Source organism: Pseudorca crassidens, chromosome 20 (assembly GCF_039906515.1).
Source record: "Pseudorca crassidens isolate mPseCra1 chromosome 20, mPseCra1.hap1, whole genome shotgun sequence".
NCBI classification, from domain to species: domain Eukaryota; kingdom Metazoa; phylum Chordata; class Mammalia; order Artiodactyla; family Delphinidae; genus Pseudorca; species Pseudorca crassidens.
Genome location: NC_090315.1, coordinates 3,389,576 through 3,403,791, shown reverse-complemented (window position 1 = coordinate 3,403,791; position 14,216 = coordinate 3,389,576). Strand labels below are relative to the sequence as shown.

At 47.2% G+C, this 14,216-nt stretch overlaps 1 protein-coding gene across 1 annotated transcript; it reads left to right on the top strand.

The window, feature by feature from the left end:
• The first annotated feature begins 4,647 nt into the window (after positions 1 to 4,647).
• On the top strand, positions 4,648 to 12,568 carry ZNF304 (zinc finger protein 304). The gene is made up of 3 exons (XM_067717777.1): positions 4,648 to 5,096; positions 6,699 to 6,825; positions 8,694 to 12,568. Exons 1-3 carry the CDS (start codon positions 5,064 to 5,066, stop codon positions 10,517 to 10,519), a joined length of 1,986 nt encoding a protein of 661 aa, XP_067573878.1. The 5' UTR covers positions 4,648 to 5,063; the 3' UTR covers positions 10,520 to 12,568.
• The last annotated feature ends 1,648 nt before the right edge of the window (positions 12,569 to 14,216 follow it).

Below are 14,216 nucleotides of genomic sequence, written 5' to 3'. Positions count from 1 at the left end.
TCTCTTTAAAAACCTGTTTTTATTTCCTTCAGAGTTTGGAGTTGGGATTGATTGGGGTTGCAGCCTGTCTCCACCATGCCTATCCCCAACCACATGACCTTGGTCTTGTCACTTATCCTCGGGGTTCAGTGTTCTTGTGTGTAAAATGGGAAGATGGACATTGAACTAAAGCTTAGGAAGCAAATTAGAAAGAAGGAAGAGCTTGATGTGGAGACCCCTGAATGATGCAGGACCCCCAGGCAGGGTTGGAGTCGCAGAAGAACATCTCCAGCAAAGGTAACAGGTGTCAACACAGACTGACAAGAGCATTGTCTGGTGCAGGAACCAGTTGACAGTCACTGCAGCCGTAGAGGGGAGAGGGGTGGGCAGTGAGAGCAGGGCAGGGAGAGATGAGTTGGGTTTTGTACTCGTGCAGTTTGAGATGTGTGTCAGACATCTAAGAGGAAAGGTCGATCTAGTTGGATGTGCAGTCTGGAGTTTGGGGGTCATTCGGGTCTGCAGATATGTGGTGCTAGTGCGTCCAGCACCAGGAACGTGACTGACACCTGTGGTGGAGCAGTGAGGTTTATTGGTGTGCTGCAGTGTGGGTTACCACACCGTGGGAAATGTGGGGCCCTCAGTATGAAGGTGTTAGGACATTTTCTAGGCTCTGGGCTTGTGTTCAGTGATTTGGAGAAGAGTTTAAGGAAATGGAGCTTTGGTCTGAACTGGATGCTGTCAGGAAACGGAGTTGGTTTTATGATCAGATATCCTGAAATTTGTTATTTACAAGGCAGGGGAAGGCAGCGGCACTAAAGCAGCAGCTACTGGAAGATGCAGCTGTCACTCATGTTACCCAGGAGAGGGGGCTATCTGCTTGTTTGCACAGGACTCTGGTTGTCTGTGCTCAGATATGATGATAGGGTGGTTTTGTCATTGTCTCATTTCCTCATGGTCACTGAGTGGCCCTGACTGATGTTGGTGTTCTGTGAACTTGTTTATATTGTAAAAAATAGTAAATAAAAACCTAGGTTAAATAGAGTCAGGAGGGAATTCCCTGGCGGTCCAGTGGTTAAGACTCGGCGTTTTCACTGCCAGGGCCCAGGTTCCATCCCTGGTCTGGGAACTAAGATCTCACAAGCCATGTGGCACAGCCAAAAAAATAATAATAATAAAATAAAACATTAAAAAAAAAAAAAGGAGACCAGCAGGGGAAACTCTCACACCCTGCAACTGACAGCAGAGCTCAACAGGAAGAAGAAAGACTCCTCCTCTTTCTTGGCAAGGACTCAGCCAGTGAAAAGCCCTCGACTCTTTCTTTACTACAGCCCTCTTAATTTAATTTTTACCTCTATAAAAGTGTTCTACCTTTGCTGTGCAGGTCCTTGCCTGGTGGCTCGCCATGGTTGCAGACTCCGAGTTACAATTCTCAGCTGACCCTGAGTAAGCCAATCTTTGCTGGAGCAATATATGGCAGTCTTTCTTTTAGGTGAACAATATTCAACAGGAGAAACCCAGAGTTCAGAGGTGAGTGCCAGACCAGCAGCCTGGCCCCCAGGATCCCCCTGAACTCTGCTTTCCCCCTTCCAGTCATAACCCCTTCCATGGCATATAATTTAAACCTGTAATACAGATCAGCACCACACACAGAGTTCTAGGCAGAGGGAACATCCTGTGCAGTGATGGGGGTGTGGGAGTGATCCTGGGGCACTTGAGAAATTGAAAGTTCAGTGTAGGGAACTCTGAGGCCAGGGCCTGGGGACTGGTCAGAGAGGCCTCTCAGAGCAGGTGAATTCTGAGTTGGGACAAGCTGAGGGCACAGATATCCCAGCAGACACCCTGTTCCAGGAGTGCCCAACTGCTTGCAGAGCCTGAGTGGCACTAAGAGGTCCCCTTATGGTGACTGGGCTAGGGCAGAACAAGGGACATGGGGTCAGCATAGGCACCTAGAGGGAGGCACACGCAGGGCACACCCAGACACGCCGTGGGACATGTATAGACCAGGAGTGGACTCTACAGGACCATCACACATAGGACTCCCCAAAAATGAATCGGCAGATGTGCACAGACACATATGTGGGACACAAAATCCTATGCAGATGCACACACAAATTCCCACCAGGACACAAACAGAATAGAGAGGATATATTTATATTAACTAAAGACACACACATGAAAACAGACATAGACACCCAGACACGTGTGCACACAAATCCCATACATACCAAGAACGGTGCTCACAGGGACATGCATGGGCAAAAGGCAGATGCACCCATTGGCACAAACATGTACGTGCAGACACGGGCACAGGCATGCAGAAAGAGTATGGAGACACAGAGAAAGAAACTCCTAGACACACAGAAAGACTACACAGAGATCACAGGGACAGCGGAAACAGGTACATTGAGAGAGGGCTCCATGTACAGAGCCAAAGTTAGACACCTTTGCACAGCCATGTTGACAGAAGCAGATGTACAAATGGTCATACATAAATAGGTATAGCCATCCAGAGAGACACACAAGAGCTCACTCGGTCACATACACAATTACACAGGCATTCCCAAATGCAGATAATCAGATCTGTACACATAGGAATGTGATAATAAATGTTTAACACCTGCTCTTAAGAAGAAAGTGCACACAGATTACATAAATTCATTACAAACTTTACAGATATAAAGGATGCATAGCACACAATTTACAAATGATGATAATATATCCAACAGTCTCTACTGTAAATTCCACATGCCAATTAATTCTCACAGTGCTTTCATTAATTTCAGTTTTAACTCTTATGTGTCAAGATTACCATTAAATTTCAACATATGTATATATTATAACCAAGCAACTCCAATTCTAAGCGTATACCCATTAGAAATTAGGGCATTTTTTTTCCTCCAAAATATATATACATGAAGGTTTATAACAACTTTATTGATAACAGCCAAGAGGTTGAAACAACTCACTCAACCATAAATGGGAACATGCTTAAACAAATTATGATCTGGTCACATGAATGAGGGTGTAAGAGTGTAGAATGTAGAAGATGAATAAAAAATGGGTGTCTGGTGATCAAATCAAGGATTGTGCTAGAAACTGGCTAGTCATTCACCAATACTGTTTTCTCCTCCTGGACACCTAAGAGGACAGTCATGTCCCAGCTTCCCTTATTTAATTTGGGACCATGCAAATAAATTTTGGCCAATGGAAATGGGCAGGAGTGATTGTGAATAATGTGTCTTCAGTTTATCTTCTCATTTATGTTCCTTCCTGGGGTTGCCTCTTTGGACCTCACTGTTTGCAGTTTTCACACCTCCCCACGAATTATTGCTCCTTTGGGAGCTGAAGAGAAGGAGGACCAGACCTGGTGACCCTGAGCCACTAGATATCAGACTGGACCATGTCATGATCATACATTTGTACCTAAGTCTGCCTGCCCTGAGAGTTAGAGAGGAAGGCAGGAGGAGTTTGAGTCTTTGTTCTTGTGAATTAGACATGAACTATGATGTCATCATATGAAGTATACCATGATATGAAACTGTGTTAACTCCACTGCCCACTTAAGCCTAAGAGCAATTAGTCTTCATAGTTCTAATTTGAATCATACGGTCTGTAAAAATGCATCCCTTTGACAAGACTTCTTCATCTAATGTTTAAAAAAAAAAGTAGAATGAACCTACAGGTATACAGGTGTGCTCTATGCAAAATTTTTACCATTATCTATAACGCTACTTGCTGACTCAGGGAGTGATTGTATTTTCTGTTTTAAAAAACGTGATCAGTGATTCTGCAAAGAGAGGCCTCTGACATCCTCCTATAGCTGTATATGTGAGAAACTTGTGGAGATGATGAATAATAACAATAATAGCTTGTGTGTATTTAGCAGCAGGCCTTATGCTAAGCATGTTTTATCTCACTTCCCATGAGGTAGGTTGTAGTATTTTTCCATTTTAGTTGTCGTACTTTGGGGGAGGGAGGTGGTCATGACTTTTAATAAGAGCTCCCACCTCCGGGGGGTTTCTGTGTCGGAAGGTGTAGGTTGGATCCGAGAACTTGCATTTTCAGTAAGTTCACAAGTGCTGCTAACCCAATTTTGGGTAGCAAGGAATAGGAGGACCATATGTTACTACCCGAAGACCGCAGGAGGGATATTAATTATTCAATTATTTTTTTGGCCGGCCCGCGCGGTTTGCGGGATCTTAGTTCCTCCGACCAGGGGTCAAACTCACGCCCTCGAACTGGAAACGTGGAGTCCTAACCACTGGAGGGCCAGGGAATTCCCTTCATCGTTCAATTTAAATCTCAGTCCCCAAAACTCGGAGGTGAAGCAGTTCTCCCAGGATGAAAGAATGGTCCACCTGCTGGAGACGGCGGAGGACGCGGCTTTGTCACAGGTGACCACGGAAATCTGGACGCGTCGCCTTTAAGAAGAGCTCTGGCCCTCCGCGACCCAATTCCTCCCCGACCTTTCTCCCTCTACCTGCCTCCGCACTGCTATCGGGGAGAGCCGGAAAAGTACCCCTTACCTGCTTGGATAGAGGACACAAATTCCTTTACCCATAAGTCTGTGCCCGGCGCATCCGCGCTGCGCCAATGACAGTCCGGAAGATGGGCGTTTCCTGACGCCCCTGCCGGCAGAGGCGGGACTTCCGGCGTCGCGGCCGTGACGTCTTTTGCTTGCGCCAGGGCTGTCTAGAGTGGCTGTGGAGGCTGGGAGGCCTGGCTGGGGTCCGCCTTCCGTGTGGCTCTTCGGAAGCTAACCGGGAAGGACAGTAGAAAGGATAGGATCTCCCTCCGCGCCGTTGTTAGGATCCATGGTCCCCGTCGTGTTACGGGCCGCCTTGCGCGGAGGTGTCAGCCGGGGCTGCGCTCTTGCCGAAGCCTTCTCACCCGCCCTCCGTCCTCGTCCGCTTCCAGAGGCGGCACCCTGAGCCTGAGCGCCTTTTTAAAAGGGGGAGCCTGGGGCTCTGAGTGCGATAGTCGTCCCGAGGCCACTTCGCCCAGTGTGGGGTGGGCGTTCGGCTGCTCCCGCAGAGCCCGCTCCAGTCGCCAGTTTCTCGAACCGGGTCTGCTCAGAGGATCCCATGGCGGCCGCGACGCTTATGGACCGGGCTCAGGTGAGTGGAGGGTCCCTCGAGCCCTCACCGCTTCAGGTGTAAGGGATGGTGTGTTCTAGGGCTTTCAGCACTTTGCCTTCATCGCTCCCTTTTCTTGAGTATAAAGGCGGTGAAGGGCGGTCCTTGACGGTGGATATGTGGCGAGTTTCCCATTCCCAGTGTTGATGGGGTGAGGCGTGAAATGGTTTCCAAGGCCCAGGAACCATCTGGTACAAACACTTGAAGGTGAGAATGAACTAGGAGGGTTCAGGAAACTGCAGGTCTCTGTTATGTTTGGTGAGAATAGAGAGCAGGCAGTCAGGGATCAGGCCTGGAATGGCAGCCTGAGGAGCTCGGCCTCTTTTCTATGGTGGCGGGAGCCATAGAAAGTTTGTAACAGAGAAGGGAGGTGATCTGACATAGGTGTTAACAGCCTTCCTCTTGTAGCAGAGTGGAAAGATTGGGGAAGCCTGAGGGTGGGCAGGGAGACCAGGATGGAGTCTACTGCAATAGTCCAGATGAGTGTTGATGGTAGGTGGACCAGAGTGGTGGCAGTGGAGGTTAGAGAGGTGTATGGATTTTGTATATGTTTTTAAACTAGGGTCGTTGGAGATTTTCTGATGAGACATAGTGAGTTACTAGGACTCTTCACCTGTCCCTCTCCCTGCACTTGAGTCTGGGGGCCTTAAAGGAGGGGTCCTCTCTAGCCCAGTATCCTGAATCTAAGCCAACAGTTATATGAAGAGGTTCCTGCTTCTGGTAGCCAATGGGATGAGGACTGGAAGGGTGTATTAGACCCAGGAACAGCATGTGTAAATGCTTGGAGGTAAGATTGAGTTGGGAGTCCTCAAGGAACCACAGGTCTTCATTATGTCCGTTGGGAAAAGGGCCAGGAGTCAGGCAAGAATGGCAGGCTGAGGAGCTGGGTTTCTATTCTGATGGTGTTGAAAAACATTGACGATTTGGAGCAGAAGAGAGATGCTCTGAATCGGATCTTAACAGGCTCCCTCTGGCTGCTGTCTAATTGAGAATGGAGTGTGGGCATGAGGGAGGAGCTTACTGCAATAGTCCACATAAGTGTTGATGGTGGCAAAGAAAGTGGAAACTGGTTCCTGAGGACTTGGCATCGTGCTCAGGCACCTGGGTGGCAGTGGTGCCTGTCATAAAGACATGAGTACTTCCTGGATACTGTATGCAGAGTGGCTTCAGGAGTGGGGGTTGCCTTGGAGGTGCATATGTTGTGGATCAGAAGTTTGTCAGTGTTAATGAGGTGTGGTCCCAGATATGAGGAAAGTGTGGTTCAGAGTGACACATGTTGGGAGGAGTGTGACCTGATGGCCTTAGTTGTTTCTGGGAGGCATGTTCTTGAGGATGCCAGCAGGAGAGTGTTTTGTGCCCTTCATGCAAGACCCATAGCTTATATAATATATATCTGCCCACCTGCCTGGTTCTGCTCTGGGCTGCACACAGTGATCAGAGGGACAGGAGAGAGCAGGCAATAGTTGTGTCAAGGCCTAGTATCGCCTCTGAATTGGGAGGCTGGGGAGGACCGGGGTGGGATAGGTTAATGGGTAGACTGGGGAGTCCTGTTGTCCGTGGGCTCAATTGTCCCCATCGTGGCAGGGCTGTGTGACCTTCGAAGATGTGTTCGTGTACTTCTCCCGGGAAGAGTGGGAGCTCCTTGAGGAAGCTCAGAGACTCCTGTACCGTGATGTGATGCTGGAGAACTTTGCACTTGTGGCCTCGCTGGGTAAGTCCCTGTTTCAGTTATCTATTGGTACATGGCAAATTACTCCAAAAGTTAGTGACTTAAAACAATTAAAATGCGTTATGTAACTTTCAGCGTATCAGGAACCTTGCTCGTCACAGCTTACCTGGGTGCTTTTGACTCAGGGTCTCTCATGAGGTTTCAATCAAGCTGTCAGCCAAACCTGTGTTCTCATCTATAGGCCATTCTCAGGAAGAATCCACTTACAAATTCACTCATGTTTTGTGTTTCCAAGATGTAGTGTCTTGTGGCTTGTTGAACTGTGAGAATTAGTTCCAACTGGCTGTTGGTCAGAGGCCTCCCTCGGTTCCTTGTCATGGTGGCCTTTCTGTAGTGCACCTCATAACATGTAGTGCACCTCATAACGTGCCTTCTCTGAGCAAGTGTGCGAGAGAGAATGTCCAGGATGATGACTGGTCTTTTTCTAACCTGACTTGGAGAAAATGATCCCATCATTTTTGCCCTATTCAAATGGGTCAATCAGTCCCGCCTATGGTCAAGGGAAGCGGCCTACACAGGGGCGGGAATACTGGGAGGTAGGCATTCTTGGGGGCCATCGGAGAGGCTGCCTTCCACAGGCCCTCATGCCCGCTCCAGTGTCCTTGGGGTTTGCTTTTTCCCCACTTCCCTTGGGGCAGGTCTTTCGGTCCAGCCAGATCAGTGACTCTTCTCCTTCCCTTCTTTGGGTCCCAGAGTAGGCACTGTGGGTGCCGAGGCTGGGCCGTGTGTGGTGTCCCCTCCCTCGCTGAGCATCCCAACACCTCTGCCCAAAGTCTTTCAGGATCAGGCTAGGAGTTCAGGGCTCTTTCAGTCTGCTTCACAGATTCTGCCCCGGTTGGGCACTTCCAGATCCATGATGCCTCTGCGTCCATGTTCTGCCCCTGTCCTCTGGCTGAGATTTCCTGGGGCATGACTATCCCAGGAATTGTAGGTACTGACATGGTCACTGCTTGTGGCAGACACAGGGATGTTCCGCCAAATCCTCCTTTGGGTTTTTCTCTCTCTCCTTTTTTAAAAACATATTCTCTTCTTCTCTGTGGAATGGGTCTACCTGGGCCACCCATCTGCCCTATGATTTTTTTACAACTTCCATCTTCCTGATCACATGTAGTTTTCCAGTTGGAGAGGAACAGGAAGCCCCGGGTTCCTGACAGGGAGCCTTGACTCCAGCCACAGTGAGAGAGGCCAGAGAGGGCCTGGCCCTGCTGCATGGGAGCTGAAAGAGAGCGATCTTAGGGCTGGGTTCACATCGTACCATCAACCTGCTTTGTGTTCACCAGTGTTTTCTTGCCAAGGCACATAGCAGTACCTCACTTCTCCCTTTCCTTCCCCGTTCTTGGCACTTGACATTTCTGTCTTCCATCCCTTGGCTGTTTCCCCACCTCTCTGGCCTCCATGTCTCTCACTCATTCTTCGTCCACAGTGCTCAGCAACACTGGCTACTATAATGTGTCATGAGTTGTGCACATATCCATATGTAGTCCTTAAGAACCAGCTACTTACTTGCAATCAGATTTTCCTGGGCCTGGACACAGCTTTCTGCACAGAGCTCACCTGACACCAGCATCCGAGGCCCTGCTGAAACGCTTTTGTAGAGGAGTGAGTTGGAGACCTCGCCTCTACTTCCAGTACTGTCCAACATCATTGTGTCTTTACCCATCGTTAGAGTTCCTTCATACTGTGATCTTTAGAGGCCTATGACTGACAGTGAGCCCTTCCTGATCCTGGCTCCCTCATCCTGCCAAAAGCCAGTGGACTCATTCATTGGTGTGTCACACATACCTATGTGATGGAGTTGCTGCTTCCCACCAAAGTCAACATGTCCTTCACTAGAATTTCTTTGATTTCAGGTTGTTGGTGTGAAGCAGACAATGAGGAGGCCCCTTCTGAGCAGAGCGTTTTTGTAGAAGGAGTGTCAGAGGTCAGGACTCCTGAGTCATGTCCATTTATCCAGAAAGCCCAGCCGTGTGAGATATGTGACCCACTCTTGAAAGACATTTTGCACCTGGCTGAACACCAGGGATCATGCCCTGCACAGAAACTGTACACATGTGACCCCTGTGGGCAAGGATTCCTGTTCAGTGAAAACTTTTATCAGCACCAGAAGCAATATAGTGGGAAGAATCCTGTCAGAAGGGGTGATGATGGGGCCTCACTTGTGAAGAGCTGTGCTGTCCACATGTTAGGGAGACCTTTTACTTGCAGGGAGGAAGGGATGGACTTGCCAGGTAGCTCTGACCTGTTCCAGTACCAAAGCACTTACAATGGAATGAGTCCATGCAAAAAGGCTGAGTTCATGGAGCCTTTTCCACAAAGCTCCAGACTCGGGCGACACCAGGGAGACCATGATGAACTGATGCTTCTCAATTGCAGTGACAATGGGAAAACGTTCCTGAACACCTTCACTCTCCTTGACAACCAGATAACTCAGGCTGAAGTGCGAGCTTTTAGGTGCCTACCATGTGGAAATCTGTCCAAGGAGAAATCAGTTCTTATTCATCACACAAAAATTCATAGTGGAGAAACATCACATGTGTGTAAGGAATGTGGAAAGGCCTTCATTCACCTGTCTCACCTAAAAACCCACCAGAAATTTCACAATGGGAAAAGACAATATACATGCAGTGAATGTGGGAAGGCCTTCAGCCGCAAAGACACGCTTGTACAACACCAGAGAGTCCACACTGGAGAAAGGTCTTATGACTGCAGCGAATGTGGAAAAGCCTACAGCAGAAGCTCCCACCTTGTTCAGCACCAGAGAATTCACACCGGAGAAAGGCCTTATAAGTGTACTGAATGTGGAAAAGCCTTTAGCCGTAAAGACACACTTGTTCAGCACCAGAGATTTCATACTGGAGAAAGGCCTTATGAGTGCAGTGAATGTGGGAAATTCTTTAGCCAAAGCTCTCACCTTATTGAGCACTGGAGAATTCACACTGGGGCAAGGCCTTACGAGTGCATAGAATGTGGAAAATTCTTTAGCCATAACTCCAGCCTCATTAAACATAGGAGAGTCCACACAGGAGCAAGGTCTTATGTGTGTGGCAAATGTGGGAAGGCTTTTGGCTGCAAAGACACACTTGTTCAGCACCAGATAATTCACACTGGAGCAAGGCCTTATGAGTGCAGTGAGTGTGGAAAGGCCTTCAGCCGTAAAGACACGCTTGTACAGCACCGGAAAATCCACACCGGAGAAAGGCCTTATGAGTGTGGTGAATGTGGAAAATTCTTTAGCCATAGCTCCAACCTCATTGTGCATCAGAGAATTCACACTGGAGCGAAGCCTTATGAGTGCAGTGAATGTGGGAAATGCTTTAGCCACAACTCTAGCCTCATTCTACACCAGAGGGTTCACAGTGGAGCAAGGCCTTATGTGTGTAGTGAATGTGGGAAAGCCTACATTAGTAGCTCCCACCTTGTTCAGCACAAGAAAGTCCACACTGGAGCAAGGCCTTATGAGTGCAGTGAATGTGGGAAATTCTTTAGCCGCAACTCTAGCCTCATCCTTCACCAGAGGGTTCACACTGGAGAGAAGCCTTATGTGTGCAGTGAATGTGGGAAAGCCTATAGCAGAAGCTCCCATCTTGTTCGGCACCAGAAAGTTCACACTGGCGAAGGGCCTCATGAATGCAACAGTTTTGATGGCCCTTTAGCTGCATCTGTTACACATGTTTAGCAGCCAGAAGGTTCACGCTAGAGAAAGGCCTTATGAATGCAGAAAATGTGCTGTATCCTTGTTCAAGGTATTAGGACTCACACCAGAGAAGAGCTCTGTGAGTGCCCTTTGTGAGGGAGCCAGCAGGTCAACCTTGTACAATCGTACATCCACCCCGGGGAGATTCCCGATAAGTACCACATAGGTGAGAAGCTCTCATGAGGTGCATTGCACTTCCTCAACTGTCCAGGGCTCTTGACAGTTATATCACTGCCAGTGCCTGTGGTGGAAGCCATCTCATTGCTGTTAAGTTCCCACAGTGTCTGTCAGTTACTCCAATATGCTCAGGAAAGGTGGAGCCCTGTGCTGTCTCTCCTGATCCCTCTAGGGGATTGTGAATGTTCTGAGTGCACAGAAGGTCCTCATTTCCTTCCCCATGACTGGGTACTGAGTGACCATGATCTAGCTCTGGCCGAAAGGACCAGAGTCTACTGGGGATTTCCAGACACGATTTCACTTCTTCCTGGACAATGTTGACTGTCACATGATAGCTGTGACTTATTTATCTTACTCCCAAGTCACCCAACTTTGGAACTCCCTGTCTGTGCTACTCTAGTTTGTGCAGTGATAAAGGCCTGCTGTGGCAGTCTTTACTCACGGGAGGTCAATTCACTGTGTCTAATGGATTGAGAAAAAATTGGGTTTTACTGACATGAAGGGAGGAACACCTTATGTTGACACCAATGTTATGTGCCTCAGAAGGGACAGCAGGGTGGTAGAGAACAGCTCTCAGTCTAGTCTGGCCTAGTTTGCATTGTTGCCCAAGGCTTGCTAGAAAAGTCTGAAGAGCTTTATGCACCTAATCCTGTGGCTTCGAAGTCAGGATTTACTGTGAGCCCAGAGTTCATTCTGAGGAGGGCACAGTTGGTGTGGAAATCTCCAGTACTTGTGGAAGCAACATGAATTGGGTCCTTTGTTCCTAGGGAATATCCCATATTCCCCAGCACTTTTGAGGGATTTCTGTCTCCTGGACCTGTACAGGAGCCAGTCCCTGATGTCCAGAATCTCATAGGCAAGTATCATTGACTGGAAGGCTTTAGCCCTTTAGGGCAAGGTAGGAATCATAGTTGGTACAGAAACACTGATATAATGGAGTGGGGATGACTGTGGCTAGTGAGAGGATGTATGTCTATTCTAACAGTGGCATCTATAAACATCCATGTGATTTTGGCTGTATGGCATGAAAGTGTACAGAAATTCTCAGGACCTTCAGATGTCTGAGTCTCCTGCGGCCAATGCACTGTTACAGTAAATAATCTAAAGATTTGTGGATTCCTGTACCTCCCTGGGCTGTTGATGTTATGGCCATCACTGCACAGGCAGGAACCCCAGCACTGATGAGAGATCCAGGGATCAGGCTTCTCTGACCCAGCCAACATTTCTAGTGACTGAAGTGGACGTGGGCTTCATTGCTGATACTGAGGCAGGGCTAATCCCCCTAAACTGTGGGGAGAGGGATATGCTAGAACCAGAACAGTTGGCAGATGTGACTTTCCAAGAGGAATGGTAAATATGGGTTTTCATAGGGAACATTTAGTTCTTAACATCTTCATTAAGGTATGGTGACATGAAATAAACTGAATATGTAAAGTGTAAAACGTGTTATGTTTCACCATGTGTAAATACTGATGAGACCACACCATCAAGATAATGGAGATATCCCACACAACCAAAAGATTCCTTGTATCCCTTTATAATCCTTTCCTCCCAGTCCTTTCTGGCCCCCTTTCCCACAGTTCACAAGTAATAGCAAGCATTTTCTAGAATTTCATATAAATAGAATCATGGTATATACTTTCTGGGGAGTGGGGACTCTGACATTTTTCACTAACCGTAACTATTTTGAGATTAAGCCATCGTGTTGCATGTATTAATTGTTCATTTGTATTGTTGAGTATTATTCCATTGTATGGATATACTACAATTGGTTTTTTATCCATTTGCCTGTTAGTGGATGTTTGGGTTATTTCCAGCGTTTGGCTGTTACAAATAAAGCTGCTGTGAAGATTTGCTTATAAGTTATCACTGAATAACATTCCATTGTATGGATGTAACAGTTTGCTTATCCATTCACTGGCTGAAGGACATCTTGATTGCTTCCAAGTTTTGGCAGTTATGAATAAACCTGCAATATGCATTGTGTGTAGGAGGACATAAGTTTGTAGACCTCAGATTTCAGTTTGTTTGGTTTCAAGCCAAGGCATGATTTGCTAGGTCATATAGTAAGAGTATATTTAGTTTTGTAAGAAACTGTCTTCCAAAGTGGCTGTATCATTTTGTATTCCCATGAGCAGTAGGTGAGAGTTCTGTTGCTCCATGTCCCTGTCAGCATTTGGTGTTGTCAGTGTTTTCGATTTTTGCCATTCACATAGGTGTGTAGTAACAGTATGTTTTTGTTGCTTTAATTTGCAATTCCCTAACGACATATGACGAATATCTTTCAATATTCTTTTAACAGTGTCTTTTGCAGAGCAGAACTTTTAAATTTTAGTCAAGTCCAAAATACTCGGTTTTTCTTTCATGGATTGTGGTTTGGTGTTGTATCTAAAAACTCATTGCCAAACCCAAGGTCTTCATTGTCTCCTGTGTTATCTTCTAGGTATTCTATAGTTTTTGTTTTTGTTTTTGTTTGTTTTTTTGCGGTACGCGGGCCTCTCACCGCTGTGGCCTCTCCCGTTGTGGAGCACAGGCTCCGGACGCGCAGGCTTAGCGGCCATGGCTCACAGGCCCAGCCACTCTGCAGCATGTGGGATCTTCCCGGACCGGGGCACGAACCCGTGTCCCCTGCATCGGCAGGCGGACTCTTAACCACTGTGTCACCAGGGAAGCCCTATTCTATAGTTTTGTATTTAGGTTTATTATCCATTTTGTGAAAATATTTGTGAAAGGTGTAAGATCTGTGTCTGGGTCACTTTTTTAAAGCCCTATGTGTTGAAAAGACTATCCTTTCTCCATTCCTTTGCCTTTGCTCCCTTTTCAAAGATCACTTGACTGTATTAGCATGGATGTATTTCTAGACTCTCTGTTCCAGTTTTCTCCATTTATTGTGATAATCATCGTGTGGCTTTGGGGGGTTTTTTCTTGTTGTCTTTTATTTTATTTATATGGTTTATTCCATTAATTGATATCCAAATGTTAAGCCAACCTTGCCTTTCCTGGGACAAATCCCACTGGATCATGTTGTATAATCCTTTGTATATGTTGCAGAGACAGTTTTCTGATACTTTGTTAATGTATTTTACATCTATATAGATGAACAATAATGAGTTTGTATATTTGTTTTCTTCTGATACCTCTGTATCACAGGGGTCCCCAACCCCTGGGCCGTGGACTGGTACCGGTCCGTGGCCTATTAGGATCCGGGCTGCACCACAGGAGGCGAGCTGCGGGAGGGCACCCGGGGAGCGAAGCTTCACCTGCTGCTCCCCATGGCTCGTGTTACCGCCTGAACCCCCCCCCCCAACAACCCTCCCACCCGGTCCATTGGAAAATTGTCTTCTTCAAAACGAGTCTCTGGTGCCAAAATGTTTGGGGACTGCTGCTGTATCACAGTAATTCTGATCTCATAGAATAAGTTGGGAAGTGTTTCCTCCTCTTTTCTGGAAGAGTTTTTGAAGGATCAGTGATATTTCTTTTTTAAATGTTTTTTTTTTTTTTT